The sequence below is a fragment of the Anolis sagrei genome, chromosome X (assembly GCF_037176765.1).
Source record: "Anolis sagrei isolate rAnoSag1 chromosome X, rAnoSag1.mat, whole genome shotgun sequence".
NCBI classification, from domain to species: Eukaryota; Metazoa; Chordata; class Lepidosauria; order Squamata; family Dactyloidae; genus Anolis; species Anolis sagrei.
Genome location: NC_090034.1, coordinates 90,276,877 through 90,293,164, shown reverse-complemented (window position 1 = coordinate 90,293,164; position 16,288 = coordinate 90,276,877). Strand labels below are relative to the sequence as shown.

General features: G+C 40.4%; 1 protein-coding gene across 1 annotated transcript; it reads right to left on the bottom strand.

The window, feature by feature from the left end:
• Window positions 1-232: 232 nt before the first annotated feature.
• Window positions 233-11,790, bottom strand: LOC132780632 (vomeronasal type-2 receptor 26-like). The gene is made up of 5 exons (XM_067460760.1): window positions 11,543-11,790; window positions 8,239-8,623; window positions 2,974-3,198; window positions 2,376-2,499; window positions 233-1,137 (listed from the first exon to the last, which is right to left on the bottom strand). The coding sequence occupies exons 1-5, from the start codon at window positions 11,788-11,790 to the stop codon at window positions 233-235; spliced, it is 1,887 nt and encodes a 628-aa protein (XP_067316861.1).
• Between the last annotated feature and the right edge of the window lie 4,498 nt (window positions 11,791-16,288).

Sequence of the window (16,288 nt, the reverse complement as noted above, 5' to 3'; positions counted from 1 at the left end):
AAGGTTGTTCTTCCTTGCCTCAGCAGAATGCCCACATCAACAGTACCCAGCAATTGAAATGATCCAGTGTAATCATACTCACAGAGTTGCCTGGCACCTTGGTATCAACTTTTGCTCCAATGAGTGGCATCAAAGAAATCATCACAAACAATACAGCACCTTACAAAACCTCAATTTCCATCAGCATTGCTATAATATTTACACTTATGAGACATCCATTAGCATTTATATATCACTGGAAATGTTTGCTGGTTATATGTGCTTTCTGGTCCTTATTTGGATAGAATAGAATAATATAACATTTTGGGAAAAATATGCAGCCAAGTAACCCAGTACTAGAGGCCAATATAGAGAATATCTCCACAGCCACCGTATACTTTCCTTTGGTGCTGAGGTAGGCTGGGATGAAGGATACCCAAACAGTGCAGAAAACCAACATGCTGAAAGTTATGAACTTGGCTTCATTGAAGCTGTCAGGCAGCTTCCTGGCAAGGAAAGCCACAATGAAGCTCACCAAAGCCAAAAGACCCAAGTAGCCCAGAGTGGAATAGAGGGCAGTGTGTGAGCCTTCATTGCACTTCAGGATTATGAGTGCAGGCTCCGAGTCAAAATCTGCATCTGGGAATGGAGGGGATGTTCCCAACCAAACCATAGAAATCACAGCCTGAATGAGAGAACAGACCATCACAAAGAAATAAGAAACTCTAGGTCGTAGCCATTTCCGTACACCGCTGCCTGGTTTTGTGGCCTTAAAGGCCAGAACCACAGTGATGGTTTTAGCCAAGACTGTAGCAAGAGAGACAGAGAAAATTATCCCAAAGGCTGTCTGCTGAAAAAGGCAAGTCATTTTACTTGGTCGTCCAATGAAGAGCGAAGAGCAGAGGAAGCAAAGTATGAGGGAAGAGAGAAGGACATAGCTGAGTTGCCGGTTGTTGGCTTTAACTATGGGGGACTCTCTGCATCTGATAAAGTTTCCTAGCACCACTGCAGACAAGAATGAAAAAAATACTGCAGTGAAAGCTAATGTGATCCCCAAAGGTTCCTCATAGGATAAGAAGATTATATTTTTGGGGATACACTTATTTCTTCCTTTGTTTGGGTAGTGATCCTTGTTGCATTCCACACAATAATCCATATCTAGAAAACACAAATCAGAGGACACTTTCATCTATTTGTCTTTGGGCATTTTACTTGATTGAAATATTGTCAGTATATCCAAAGTGAAGAAACATAGGTTGGAATAATTGAATGATGTGACATTTGCAGAGGATAACTACTTAACAAGTGTACTTAACAATATTGCATAGTTGCACCGCTTTGATTTGCAACAGCACTGTGTATTGATAACTGCCTAATATATGTCGAAGGTTTTCATGGCTGGAATCATTGGGTTGTTGTAGGTTTTTTGGGCTATATGGGTTGGGACATGAGAGAAGCCTCCAACAGGATGGTAAAACATGAGAGAAGCTAATGCATTGGGCTATATGGTAAGCATCTGAGGATGCTTGCCATAGATGCAGGCGAAACATCAGGAGAGAATACTTCTAGAACATGGCCATATAGTCCGAAAAACCTACAACAACCCAACTGCCTAATATCCTAATTATAATGCTAATTGATATTGATCACTGCTCTGTGCCTCACTTGAAACTTAGTTTTAGTTAGCTCTAACAGTCTCCAAGAAGGGGCAGCTTGACCCACGATGGAACTTCAAAAAAAACAAAACAGATTTAATGAATTGTTTTGTTAAGACTTCAAACTTAAGCACAGGAGTTTGTTTGTTTTTTCCATGTCCGAAGCAACTTGAGAAACTGTAAGTCGCTTCTAGTGTGAGAGAATTGGCCATCTGCAAGGACATTGCCCAGGGGACGCCCGGATGTTTTACCATCCTGTTGGAGGCTTCTCTCATGTCCCATCACAGGGTGATGTAGTAGGGAGTGAAAACTGGTTGACACAGCAAGGCCATAAATCTTCTCATAAGTGATGGGAATAAACTAGGAGGCTAATTAGCTAGTACTGGCATAATGGGTCTAACCATGCATGCTCCAGCAATAAAAGTCAACATAATGGCTTTAAGGCACATGCTCACAGAAATGGAAAAGTTTTGTAAGGAAACAGAAGTTAAATTGTTTATATAAACAAAAGCTGGACCGAGGAGCTGGCGTGGTGATTTCATTTGTTTGTAAAGCTCACTGTGTATTTATATGATCAAATCAACTCACTGTAATGGAAATCTCCTGTCTCTAGTTACTATTTTGGGACTTGAATACTAGAGATCATTACAGCTGGGAAACAGGATCTGAGTAATGTCAAAAGTCTATGGACAGGATAGTTTATTAAGTTATGTGGCATCATAACCTACTACTAATACATACCCGTCTCATTGGATATTTTTCCTCTAGGACATTCTGCGCATTGGAAGCAACATTTAGGTTTGCCCCTCAAAATAACCTTCCAGAACCCAGGTGAACATTTATGGCTGCACACAGAACGCGGTGGCTATGCAGATTCAGTGAGAAAAAAATTAAAGTAAATATGAAACAATCATTTTTATACAACATTTTAAATTTAAGTGGCTTCTGTAACAACCTATCCATGTACATACTTTTCTGAGTGCTTTGATAAGATAAATCTATAATGAGGAAATAAAAGACAGGTCCTTTTCTTTTGCATTCTGAACATTGAAATTCCTTCTCCAAGGACACTTCCTGAGCATAACTGTTGTATGCTTTTCAAATGCAAAATATGTAATTGTGATTGATTTCGAACATTGTTTTTTATTTTGTACTGGTTAAGGGGTAACTTTTTTTTAAAAAAAGCTCTGATATTTGTGTATTGATGCATTATTATATTTTTCAGGTTGTTTGAATAATTTGATCATTCTGTTCTACCCAAAGCTGACATTTGTTGGTGAGAGGCAGTTTATGAATTTTAAAATAAGCCATCAAGAAGAACGTATGCCTCATCACTTACCTGGATGAATTTGTCATTCCAGATGTTTATCTCTTTGTGAATAGCAACACTGTGGTTTCTTGCAGAGTGAAGGTTCACTTCTCCAACCTTCACACTGAGAAGGGAGTCATTGGGGAACAGGATCCAATTTAAAATATCATAAGTTGCCATGTCTTCAATCCCATCAAAAATGGCACCCTCCACAGTAGTTTTGTTGAAAAGTATTTTCTTAAGGAACCAGTGTATCTGAATGTAACAAAGAATATGTGTGTATTATGAAGTATCCAAAACTTATCGTCAATGAGTAGCTAGACTTAGAAGTATGATTAGACCGAGGGACCCCTTTCCCCATGTTCCTATGTATTCTTATCTCAGAAGGGGCTCTGTCATTACACTTTGCTTGCGACTATCTCCTCTCCCTTTGAAGATGTAGCAATGAAATCTCTGTGAGGGATGAAGTAACTTCCTCTTTAAAGGTATTTTATTGCCCTGGGTTTGACCATGTGGTAATTCCCCATTTTGGCCCCTTTCCTTCTGCCTTTGTCTTCCTTCCAGTGAGGACACATTTTGCGATTCTTCGGGCAAAATGTAGCTGCATGGATATTTTTGATAGTTTATCCTTTTACCATCCTTAGAATGTTAGCTTAGTCAGTCAGTTAGCTCTAAGACCTTTTCTCTCTAGAATGGATTTCTTTTTATTCCAATAAACATTTTGAACCTAAACTTGCGACTCTGCAACCCTTTGCCATCATCTATGAATGGAAGCTAATCCTGACTTACCACACGTAAGTTTCTGCTGATTAGGAAGTGTGCTCCTGGCACTAAGCGATATTTTTAGTGGAATCACCCCAAGTGAGGGTTATTTATCAGTCTGACATTTCTCGCAACAGTTTTGTTGCGAAGTATCTGAATATAATAAAGAATATGTGTGTGTTATGAAGTGTCCAAAATTTCTTTATTGTGTGAACTCTTTGAAAATTGGAAAAATGTGAAAAACCATTCTAATATCAATCAGCAATTGGAAAATGTTGTGAACTTTCAATCAAATGGGTGACTTGAAATAAAATATGGCATCTGTATCTGTGTGGGATAGCTTCATGAACTTACTCTGGAAACTGGAAATTGGATAATAATGAATGACATCTATCATGGAGAATCCAGAAAATTCTTTTTTAAAAATATAATTTTTATTAAACAGAATTTTCTGTTACCATATAAACAATAAAAATAAATAAATAATAGATTGGGCAGAAAGGGAAGGGAAAAGGGAAGGGGAGGGGGACAAAAAAAAGGAAAGGAAAAAAGGGGGAGGAGAGGGTGGAAAGATGGGGATGGGGGTAAGTATTGACTTCCATTCTTCTTCCTAACAATCAGTTTCTTTTTCACTTGGAGGATATAGACAATCCTGAAAGATGCCATATATTGTTGGATGTGCACAGGTGGATCCATAGTCTTGGTCCTATGGGCAAGGGTTTCATATTATAAATTATAATGTATGTTCCCAATCTCAGTGTTGAGGAATCTGAGCTGTTAGGCTCCAATATAACCCTACTTGGGGTGATTCCACCATAAATATCACAAAGTACCAGAAGCAAACTTCATAACCAGCAGAAACTTACATGTGGTGAGCCAGGATAAGCTTCCATTCAACAGGAAGGCACAGGATTGCAGACTTTAGGTTCCAAGTAAAAAGAAATCCATTCTAGATAGAAAAGATCTTGGAGCTAACTAGCTTACTAAAACTCATATTCTAAGAATGGTAAAAGGATAGAAAGTCAAAAATATCTATGCAGTTAAATTTTGCCTGGAGGGAGGCAAAATGTGTCCTCACTAGAAGGAAGAAATGGCAACAATGGAGGATGACCATAAGCCCAAACCCAAAGCAATAAAAATACTTAAAGAGAAAGTTACTTCATACTTTCTGGGATAAGCAGAAGTATTGGGTTGTGGCACAGCTAGTTAGTAGCCAGCTGCATTAAATTACTATTGACCAAGAGGTCATGAGTTTGAGCCAGCCCGGGTTGGAGCGAGCTCCCAAATATTAATAGTCTAGCTTGCTGTTGACCTATACAGCCCGAAAGACAGTTGTATCTGTCAAGTAGGAAATTTAGGTACCCTTTTATGTGGGGAGGCTAATTTAACTAATTTACGACACCACAAAAACTTCCAGCAGCATGCGGAAGAATGAGGAAATACTCCATCAAAGGACTCGGTGTCACAAGTGAAGCGGCAGTGCCTGTGGCTGGAATAGAGCATACCCTCATGATGCCGGAAAAGCTGGAATGTTAAATTGCCTCTGTGTCTGTCTACAGATGTTGTATGTCTAATGGCATCGAATATTTGCTATGTATATGTGCATTGTAATCTGCCCTGGTCCCCTGCAGGGTGAGAAAGGCAGAATATAAATACTGTAAATAAAGTAAATAAATAAATAAGCATGCATAGGAATGTGGAGGGAGGAGTCCCTCAGTCGAATCCTATCTCTAATCTAGCTATTCATTGAGGTCTGGAGACTTGATGACACAAGAGACTTATGCAGTCCAGGGATGAAACCAAACACTCAGAATACTTGCACAACAGTAAGGATTAGTATCAGATTTTGTTGGTTTGCCTCATGTTTTCTGTGATGTTCTCAAAGAGTAAGGACTCACCTGCCAGAGTGGAACAATCCCAAGTTTCAGACCGTTTCCCCCTTTTTTCTGCTTTAATCTGTCTAAAGAAAGATTGTGCAGTGCTTTGGCCACCACAAAAACCGCTTTGCAGATACTGTAACTCAGGGGGCTCATGTTCATCTCAAAATGGGATACAGAGGGACCATCCAACTTCTCCCGACCAGTGCATGGCCTGTGTTGTAGTTTTGCAGGCAGAGAGTAGGGAGGAAACAAGTTGCAGTTGAATACTTGGCTCCAGAAACTCTTAATGAAAACATCATCAGGATATTTGTTCAGAGTCACAGACTGGAGAAAATATCGGAATCCTGGAATCTCTTTTTGATGGGAAGCTAAGGATAGGGCACCAGAGAACTGTCCTGCATATATATACGGATTACCATCCCACTTTGCCGTGGTCAGCCACATTTTCCCTACCAATATCTCATTTGTGTGCCAGTACACGTTTTCGAGGAAGTCGGCATCGCCATAGACAAATACCACTTTGCATGATGACCTCCTCAGCTCTCGTTTTCTCCCATCCTTTTCATCCAAAAATAGTAAAACATTGCGTACAAAAAAGAGAAATTCATGACAGATCCCATTCTTCTCCATTTCCCTTTTTAGTTTATGCATGAGATTTTCACTTCTGTCATAAGATGGGGCAATAAGTCCAATCCAAGTCCAATCAAAGTGAAGAAGCAACTGGATTATGCCCACAAAATGAAGTTCATCACTTGAATATATTTGAATAAAGGGGGGAAGTTCAATTTGATTGTCTAAGATAGAGTCAGAGGAACCATAACCGATCTGTGGAAACAAAGAATGGTATAGCAAGAATTCAGCAAGTTGTCTATTGCTTTGATTAAAACATAGACTAGGAATGCATCTACACTGTAGAATGAATGCATTTTGATGCCACTTCAACTGCTATGGCTCAATACTATGGAAATTTTAGTTTTAGGTTTCCAGTCTTCTCTGGAAAGGCTGGAGCCTCACCAGACTACAGTTGGAGCCTCACCTATGATTCTATAGAACTAAGCCAAAGCAGTGGTATCAAACCGCATTAATTCTATAGTGCAGATACATCCTAAGATTTGGAAAATCTAAGTTGTAGTCTCCATCTGAGACATGAAACTGAGTGAGGAAACTTGGAAGAGTGAATCTGTTTCAAACTGACATGCATCACAGGATGGTGGTAGGAAAGAGAATAATAATAATAATAATAATAATAATAATTATTATTATTATTATTTATACCCCACCTCCATCTCTCCCAAGGGGACTCGGGGCGGCTTACATGAGGCCATGCCCATTGATACAGTAAACACAGTATAACACAAAAGCATAACAGAAAATCAGAAAATAAAATACATAAGATGCAAAACCAATATAATAAGCGACACAACAATATAAAATCAAGCATTAAAACACAAATGATTACACTTGGCAGGGAAACGTAGATATCGCAGCAGACAAAAGACAGGTCATTTAAAAAAAAAACCTCTGGATCGCAAAACTTTCAAAGTTTTCTTCTATGACCTGAATGTTTATAGTAGAAACAGGTTTTGAAGCATTTTTTCTTAAAGCAAAATCATGGAGCACCTAAGGAGGTCAAGATAGCAAAACCAATACAGCGGAGCCCCCAGTGGTGCAGTGGGTTAAACTGCTGAGCTGCTGAACTTGTTGACTGAAAGGTCACAGGTTTGAATCCAGGGAGCGGCATGTGATTCAGTTGTTAGCCCCAGCTTCTGCCAACCTATCAGTTCCAAAACACGCAAATGTGAGTAGATCAATAAGTACGGCTCTGGCAGGAAGGTAACGGCGCTCCATGTAGTCATGCTGGCCACATGACTTTGGAGGTGTCTACGGACATGGAGAAATGGAGATGAGCACTAACCCCCAGAGCAGGACATGACTGGATTTAATGTCAAGGGAAAACCTTTACCTTTACCTTTACCTTTTTTTAACCAGTCCAGTTGTGTTCTCACAACAATCCTGTGAGGCATTTATCTTTCAAACTGAAGTCCAACATTTTTACTTAAAATAGTACTCAACATAAGAGACAATAAAACAATACACTACACAATACAAGAAATAAATTCAAAACACTCATAAACACACAATCAACAAATAAGCAGCATCTATCGGTGAAACCTACTTCAGGGAATAATTTACTTGAAAAGTCAGAAGCTTATGTGAATAAAAATATATTTTGCTAGTGATTCAAAGACTTCAGTGTTTTTTCTCAGCAGGGAACTCAAGAGTCCAGGAGTCAAAAACAAGATGTTCTCCTTCTTTATTATCATCATTTAATATGCCTACAGAATACTAGAAAGCCTGGGAGATCACCTTTTCAAAATAATACTAAAGCTTAAACTGATTCGTTGGTCTATCTCCAATGTGCAGATTGTAGGCCAGAGAGGACTTGTTGGTCCTATTAAGAACAAGCACTTCTGAAATTGTGTGCTTCATCCCTCAAAAGGGTCTCAATGCATTTTGGGTCCTGCAATAATGCTGGATAGCTGTATTCTGCTCTTCTCTGCAAGGTCGTGCAGAAGCTCAACATCAGCATCTCTCCATAGGTTTCATTTTCAGATGAAGCTGAAAGGGAATATAGAAATGTCCTTAGTCTCACCTGTGGTATCTTGTAGATCCCCAGCATGTTGGCCACCTGAACAGATGACTCTGATGTCTGGGCCCCAATGACAGCCACCATTTTCCTTTTGCTTTGACAATGGTAATTGGGAAATATTTTGACTTTCTTTGTATTCATGTTGTCATAAGATGACTGACCATAAGCATAGGAGAGCCCATTTCCATAGAACGGAAGATAAACTGGAGCGAGCTTGTCCCTCTCAGACAGTAGGCTGATGACATTCTCATAGGTTTGACTTCCACTGTAATAGTTGTCATACAGGCGAAATCCCAGAGAAATGTTGGGTAAGAAATTGGGATCCTTGTTGATTTCCTCCACAGCAAATACAAATGCCAGGATGTGCTGGTAGTTCTTTGGTTCTGGGCTGTGGAGACAGAGAGAAAAGCGAAGCATTTCATATGCAACACACAGGCTTATATTCTTATGGTTAGTTCCACCTTCAGAAGACCTATGCATAGGTACTGAGTGACAGATCTTCTCTAGACAGAAATATTAATAGGACTTGGGCAATAGAAGGCTGGTCTGCTACCACAGACACAGGATGAAGAAATCCAAGAACTTCTAACTAAATGACTTTGATTAGAGCTGTAAACATAGAAATGTAAAGAAACACAGCTGAATGGCACTAAAGCAGCATTTCTCAACCTGGGGGTTGGGACCCCGGGGGGGGGGGGGTCACAAGGGGATGTCAGAGGGTTTGCCAAAGACCATCAGAAAACACAGTATTTTCTGTTAGTATGGGGGTTCTGTGTGCCAAGTTTGGCCCAATTATATCATTGGTGTTCAGAATACTCTTTGATTGTAGGTGAACTATAAATCCCAGTAAGTACAACTCTCAAAGGTCAAGGTCTATTTTCCTCAAACTCCACCAGTGTTCACATTTCAGTATATTGAGTACTTGTGCCAAGTTTGGTCCAGATCCACCATTATTTGAGTCCACAGTGATTTTTGGATGTAGGTAAACTACAACTCCAAAACTCAAGGTCAATGCCCACCAGCATTTTCTGTTCCTCATGGGAGTTCTGTGTGTCAAGTTTGATTCAATTCCATCATTGGTGGAGTTCAGGATGCTCTTTGAACTATAAATCCCAGCAACTACAACTCCCAAATGAGACAATCAATCCCCCACCCAACTGCACCAGTATTCAAATTTGGGCGTATCAGGTATTTGTGCCCAGTTTGGTCCAGTGAATGAAAATACATCCTGCATATCAGATATTTACATGATGATTCATAACAATAGCAAAATTACAGTGATGAAGTAGCAACAAAAGTAATTTTATGGTTGGGGTCACCACAACATGAGGAACTGAATTAAGGGGTCGTGGCATTAGGAAGGTTGAGAACCACTGCACTAAAGGATTAGAAATCTTTTAATGTAAGCAAAAGGTTAAAGTTAGAAAGAACTTTAAAGGCTCAAAGCAATTGCTAGACACTCGATCTCTGTAACCAGGGCTGGTATTTAATTTTGGCCACCAATGGCTTAGGTTTTTTTTCCTTCTAAAAGTCTTTGAACAAAATTATTCTTTTTTGAATTAACTGGTCTCAGCACTCCAAATTGTTGGAGTGTTGACCACAACCTGTTGTCAACACTCCAAATGGTTAGCACCTCGTCTGTCACTACCCCTCCATTTTATGTGTATCGACTGAAAGATTAATCTTGCCTCCACAACAGATTGACACAAAAGTTGTGGGCTGAGTACCATTGGACTAGGGAATTTGTGGAACGTGAGAATCATAAACTGGAAAACACACTATACAATCAGGAGCTATAACATCTAGTCTGGCTAACAGGTCAAAGGTTCAGAGTGACTGGGTTGTTGTGAGTTTTCCGGCCGTGTTCCAGAAACATTTTCTCCTGACGTTTTGCTGCATCTATAGCAGCCACCCTCAGAGGTTGTGAGGTCTGTTGGAAATGAGGAAAGTTGGATTTATATATCTAGGCTGGTATTTAATTTTGGCCACAAATGCCTTAGGGTTTTTTTTTTCTTTCTAAAGCTATTTGAACAAAATTATTTTTATATCCATATTAGTTAAAATTAACTGCTGTCAGCACTCCAAATTGTTGGCAACATTATTCTTGTATAAACGTCTTCTCTTAATTTGAGCAGCCTGTTGTCAACACTCCAAATTGTTAGCACCCTAGGTTCTTGTGGGTTTTTTCGGGCTATAGGGCCATGTTCTAGAAGCATTTCTCCTGACGTTTCGCCTGCATCTATGGCAAGCATCCTCAGAGGTAGTGAGGTCTGTTGGAATTAGGACAATTGGTTTATAAATCTGTGGAATGGCTGGGGTGGGGCAAAGAGCTCTTCTCTGCTGGAGCTAGGTGTGAATGTTTCAACTGATCACTTTCATTAGCATTTGAAGGCCTGGCTGAGCCTGGGAAAATCTTTTGTTGAGAGGTGTTACGATGTGCCTGGCCGTTTCCTCTCTGCTGTTTTGTTGTTGTAGTTTTAGAGTTTTTTTTAATACTTGTTCATTTTCATGGTCTCTTCCTTTCTGTTGAAATTGTCCACATGCTTGTGGATTTCAATGGCTTCTCTGTGTAGTCTGACATGGTGGTTGTTGGTGTGGTCCAGCATTTCTGTGTTCTCAAATAATATGCTGTGTCCAGGCTGGTTCATCATCACCAGGCACATCCTAACACCTCTCAACAAAAGCTTTTCCCAGGCTCAGCCAGGCCTTCAAATGCTAATGAAGGTGATCAGTTGAAACATTCACACCTAGCTCCAGCAGAGAAGAACTCTTTGCCCCACCCCAGCCACTACCTCTGAGGATGCTTGCCATAGATGCAGGCGAAACGTCAGGAGAAATGCCTCTAGAACATGGCCCTATAGCCCAAAAAACCCACAAAAACCTAGTGATTCCAGCCATGAAAGCCTTCGACAATACAATGTTAGCACCGTGTTTATCACTACCTCTCCATTTTATATGTATCAGCTGAAAGATGAATCTTGCCTCAACAATTGATTAGCACAAAAGGTGTGGGCTGAGTGTCATAGGATCTGGTAGTTTTGTAGAAAGTGAGAATCTCAAATTGGAATACACAATATACAATCAGGGGCTATAACGTCTAGTCTGGCTAACAGGTCAAACACTCGGAGTGATGATTATATATGAATCAAAGTGCCAAAAGTTGGCTTCCCAAGACTCTGGCTGGGTCTACACTGTCATATCATGCAGTTTTAAATGATAGTGTAGATCCAGCCTCTGCTTCAGACTTCTCTATGTAGTGTCAAAATATTTACTATCTCAACCAGCTAATAAGAAACAGAATTCTTACACTGTTGGAAGCTTGTATGGAGAAATTTCCTCAGGACGTCCTTCGTAATTTGGACTTGGAATAGTTTGGTGAGCTAAAGATAACACACCACCAAGAATGAGATCCCCATCTTTGTAGTAGCCTTCTGCGTAGGATCTGTCCAGATTACACCGTGTCTCTGTCTTCTTGCCTACTACGTGGGGTAAAAGTAATATGATGAAGATCAGGAAAATCATGACAGAAGCAGGTGATGATTCTTCAGATTTCATCTCTAGACAAACTCTTATTTTCAGAGTGCTTCTGCAATAGATGTTTCAAAAAAGAGTAATACTGACACTAGACCAATCTGCAACAGCTCACTATATCTTTAAAGTGGAACTCAGTTCTGAATAACATAGTATTTATAAGGGATCTGCCTATGATCTCAGTCCTATCCTTTTTTTTCTTCACATATTTGTAAAGTGTGTTCAGAGTGTTACTTCTAACACAGAAAGAAATCACAATAACAATCATTTCACTGTTCCCCAGGCAGATGCTGATTCCAAACATCTCATTTTGTGTTTTGCAGTTCCTTGGTGTTACTCACCTACAATGGACTATTTCAGTGTTTCAAGACAATAACATTTTTCAGAACTTCCCACTTGTGCAAGTTTTTACCTCACTGCAAAACTTAAGAAACTTTAAAGAACACCTTCTAAATTCTGAATATTCCCTTGCTACTTTGTGGTTTGCTTTTCCCAGACAAGCTGTTTTGCAGTTTTTCAATAAATATGAATTTAAAATATATGTCTGATATCTGTTGACAAGCTGGAATGTGTCCAGAGGAGGGTGACTAAAATGATCAAGGGTCTCGAAAACAATATCCTCCCCCACATGGATTTGGTGGTCACGGTTGGTTAAAATAATCCCCTCTGATGCCATGTTTCCCATCGCAGCCATCGGAAGGTGAAAAAAGCACATGTGAGCCGGGAATGGGGGTGGGGGAGGAGGGGAGGGGGAGGGGAGGGGGGCCATCAGGAGGAGCCAGTGGGAAGTGTGTGGTGCAAGGGAAGGGAGGGGAGGAAGAGGAAAGAGAGAGGGGAAAGAGGGATTGAGTGAGAGAGAGCGGGGGGGGGGGGGGAGAGGGGAAGAGTGGAGTGGACAGAATGGGGGGGTGCCTGGCTCAACAGCAGTACATGTGAAAAAGATATTGGAGTCCTTGTGAACAACAAGTTAAAGATGAGCCAACAATGTGATGCAGCAGCTAAAAAAGCCAGTGAGATTTTGGCCTGCATCAATAGGAGTATAGTATTAGGGAAGTCATGCTACCCCTCTATTCCGCCTTGGTCAGACCACACCTGGAATACTGTGTCCAATTCTGGGCACCACAATTGAAGGGAGATGTTGACAAGCTGGAATGTGTCCAGAGGAGGGTGACTAAAATGATCAAGGGTCTCGAAAACAAGCCCTATGAGGAGCGGCTTAAAGAGCTGGGCATGTTTAGCCTGAAGAAGAGAAGGCTGAGGGGAGACATGATAGCCATGTATATATTTGTGAGAGGAAGTCATAAGGAGGAGGGAGCAAGGTTCTTTTCTGCTGCCCTGGAGATTAGGACACAGAACAATGGCTTAAAAGCACAGGAAAGGAGATTCCACTTGAACATTTGGGAAGAACTTCCTAATGCTGAGAGCTGTTCAGCAGCGGAACTCTCTGCCCCAGGTGCTTTCTTTGGAGGCTTTTACACAGAGGCTGAATGGTCATCTGTCAAGTGAGAATTAAAGATCTCCTATACAGGCAGGACCCAAGTTGGAGATAACTGTGTTACTATGAAGTTAGAAATTTTGATTTAAGGAGCAAACACATCAATGGTTTGGGAAAGAAAGCTTTATTGTAGGAACTCCATTCTAAGATTGGAAAGTTACTTAGGGTGCTGATCTGACTTACATAAATCTTGGAAGGTCGAGTAAGGATTCATGGGAAGGAGTAGAGGTGGAGGAACATTTCTAAGTAGAACGACAACACCCCCTGTGGCCAGAACTGAGCACAGCGTCAAGATGCTGAAGATGGCATCTTGGCGCTGTATATATCTCTATGTATAGATGTTTGTCTCGTCAGTGTATAACAGCATTGCATGTTTGCCATATATGTGTTCTGTGATCCACTCTGAGTCCCCTTTGGGTGTGAAGGGCAGAATATAAATGCAGTAAATAAAATAAATAAAATAATATTGTCCCCTGGGGGACTGGGGCACTAGAATAATCCAGATGGGAAATAGTGGCCTGGATTGCAATTGGTGGGCACTGAATAAATATAAGGGAGCAGTGGAAACACAAAGAAGAGAGAAAATTTTGAAAAAACTATTCATGCATGTTTCATCTAAATGTATAAGACAAAGCTGATTATTTTATTTGTTGATGAACACACAAAATGTACATTATAATCAATCAGTAGTGAAGTCCACCAGCAGGTCTTCAGAAGCAAGTGTTGGCAGTTGAAATTGCTGTGCATTGTTGGGAAGTCCAGCATGCATTCGCAGGACTATTTGCGTGTAATGATTAATTAGGTAAAGGTAAAGGTTTTCCCCTGACATTATGTCTAGTCGTGTCTGACTCTGCTCATCTCCATTTCTAAGCCAAAGAGCCAGCATTGTCCGTAGACTCTAAGATTATGTGGCTGGCATGACTGCATGGAGCACTGTCAACTTCCTGATGGAGCAGTACCTATTGATCTACTCACATTTGCATGTTTTCAAACTGCTAGGTTAGGAGAAGCTGTGGCTAACAGCTGGAGCTCACCCTGCTCCCCAGATTTGAACTGACAACCCTTCTGTCAGCAAGTTCAACAGCTCAGTGGTTTAACCAACTACGCCACTGGGGGCTCTGTAATGATTAATTACAATACTATAAATAGGTGACATGTATGAAATCTATTTTAGATTATTTTTTAATGTTGTGACAAGCAGTTAAATAAGTTTGACATTGCATCTTTCTGTTTGTTTGCTTAAAGAAGATAGATTTTTGAGAAGATGGGTATTTTGTTCTGAAAGTAGTCCAAATATGTTTAAGAACTTCTGGTCTAGAATATGAATGCTATAGAAATCTGTTCCCCAAATGGTTTCAGCACCTTGGACAGCATCTGTGAAGTTCAAACTGAGGCCCCATCTCTATACTGCTATAAAATGCAATTTAACTTCCTTGAATTGCATTACAGGCAGTCCCCAAGTTATGAACAAGATAGATTCTGGGTTGCTGTGAGTTTTTGGGCTGCATGGCCATGTTCCAGAAGAACATTACCATACATCCTGGAAAACTCAAAGCAACCCAGTGATACCGGCCATGAAAGCCTTTGACAACACAAGATAGGTTCTGAAGGTTTGTTCTTAAGTTGAATGTGTATATAGATAGATAGATCTGTTTATTGATTAGTCAACTGACCATATCAAAAATAAAAGACAAAAAATATACAGACAAATAGATACCAATCATTATCCTAAAACTCCTCTAATAGTTAACTAAAATAAATTAAAACACAATAAAACTTGATTAAATAATACATTTGGTAAAAGGGGATTAAATTACAAGATGAAAGCAGGAAGAGTAGACTGATGAGTGTAAAAGAATCAGTCAGAGAATTTAGATATTTTCATTGCCATAACAAGAGACCCCATTTCTTTGAGATAAAGAGATCTCTCAGGTGGGCAGCTTTTATAATCAATTTGGCTTCTTTTTTTTTCATATCAGGAGCGGCTTGAGAAACTGCAAGTTGCTTCTAGTGTGAGAGAATTGGCTGTCTGCAAGGACATTGCCCGGGGGACACTCAGATGTTTTGATGTTTTACTATCCTTGTAGGAGGCTTCTCTCATGTCTCTGCATGGGGAGCTGGAACTGACAGAAGGAGCTCATCCGTGCTCTCTTCGGATTTGAAGCTCCGACCTGTCATTCTTCAGTCCTCCCAGCATAAGGATTTAACCCATTGCACCACCAGGCTATGGAGTGGTCTAAGTGTAGATTCTCCCCAGAAAGAAAATAAGACATTTTTACAGTTTAATTTATATGTAAGTTTGAACACATACATAGAAAAAACAATACAGCTTTGGCGCTGCAAGATTAACCATAGCCAAAGCCTGGAAAGGGGGAAAGATTTACTTAAAAAAGGGTTAGAGAGAAAGAATGTGGGAATATATGCTAATGGCCAAATTAACCAATAATTGGAGGAACAAAAGTAATGAGGACTTTTTGGAAAAGTGGAAGTTGTCCGTGGCATATCTGAGTGGAGAGTCAGTGGCATAGAGGAGCACCATTAGGAATTTAGGATTAGGCTATGAACAAGGATAGATACATTGGCTTAAAGGCTTCATAGTGCTTCAGTGTCGGAAGTCATGGTGAAGGGTGCATGGGTGTGGGGAAGAGATTTTATTTTGTGTGGGATGTGGGTTTCGAGTGTGTGAATGGTTTGTAATAGGTTGTGTGCTGTTGTTTGAATGTTATGGGTTTTTTTTGTGTCAGGGGCGACTTGAGAAACTGCAAGTTGCTTCTGATGTGAGAGAATTGGCTGTCTGCAAATGTTTTATCATCCTTGTGGGAGGCTTTCCTCTTGTCTCCGCATGGGGAGCTGGAGCTGACAGAGGGAGCTCATGAGAGAAGCCTCCCACAAGGATAATAAAACATCAAAAACATCTGGGAAACAGCCCCAGATGTGGCCCAAAACAAAGGAGACTTTAGGTCATTTCAATAGTGAACCTCTGGCGCCGGCAGGACTGAAGACCAACAGGTCACAAGTTTGAATCCG

What these genes read in the sequence shown, in the direction of transcription:
- LOC132780632 (XM_067460760.1), bottom strand. Translation starts at nt 11,790, where the DNA reads ATGAAATCTGAAGAATCATCACCTGCTTCTGTCATGATTTTCCTGATC. An exon ending in CCATACAAGCTTCCAACAGT is followed by an intron (nt 8,624 to 11,542) that starts GTAAGAATTCTG and finishes CTGTCTCCACAG; the next exon opens with CCCAGAACCAAAGAACTACC. An exon ending in GGAATGACAAATTCATCCAG is followed by an intron (nt 2,500 to 2,973) that starts GTAAGTGATGAG and finishes GAATCTGCATAG; the next exon opens with CCACCGCGTTCTGTGTGCAG.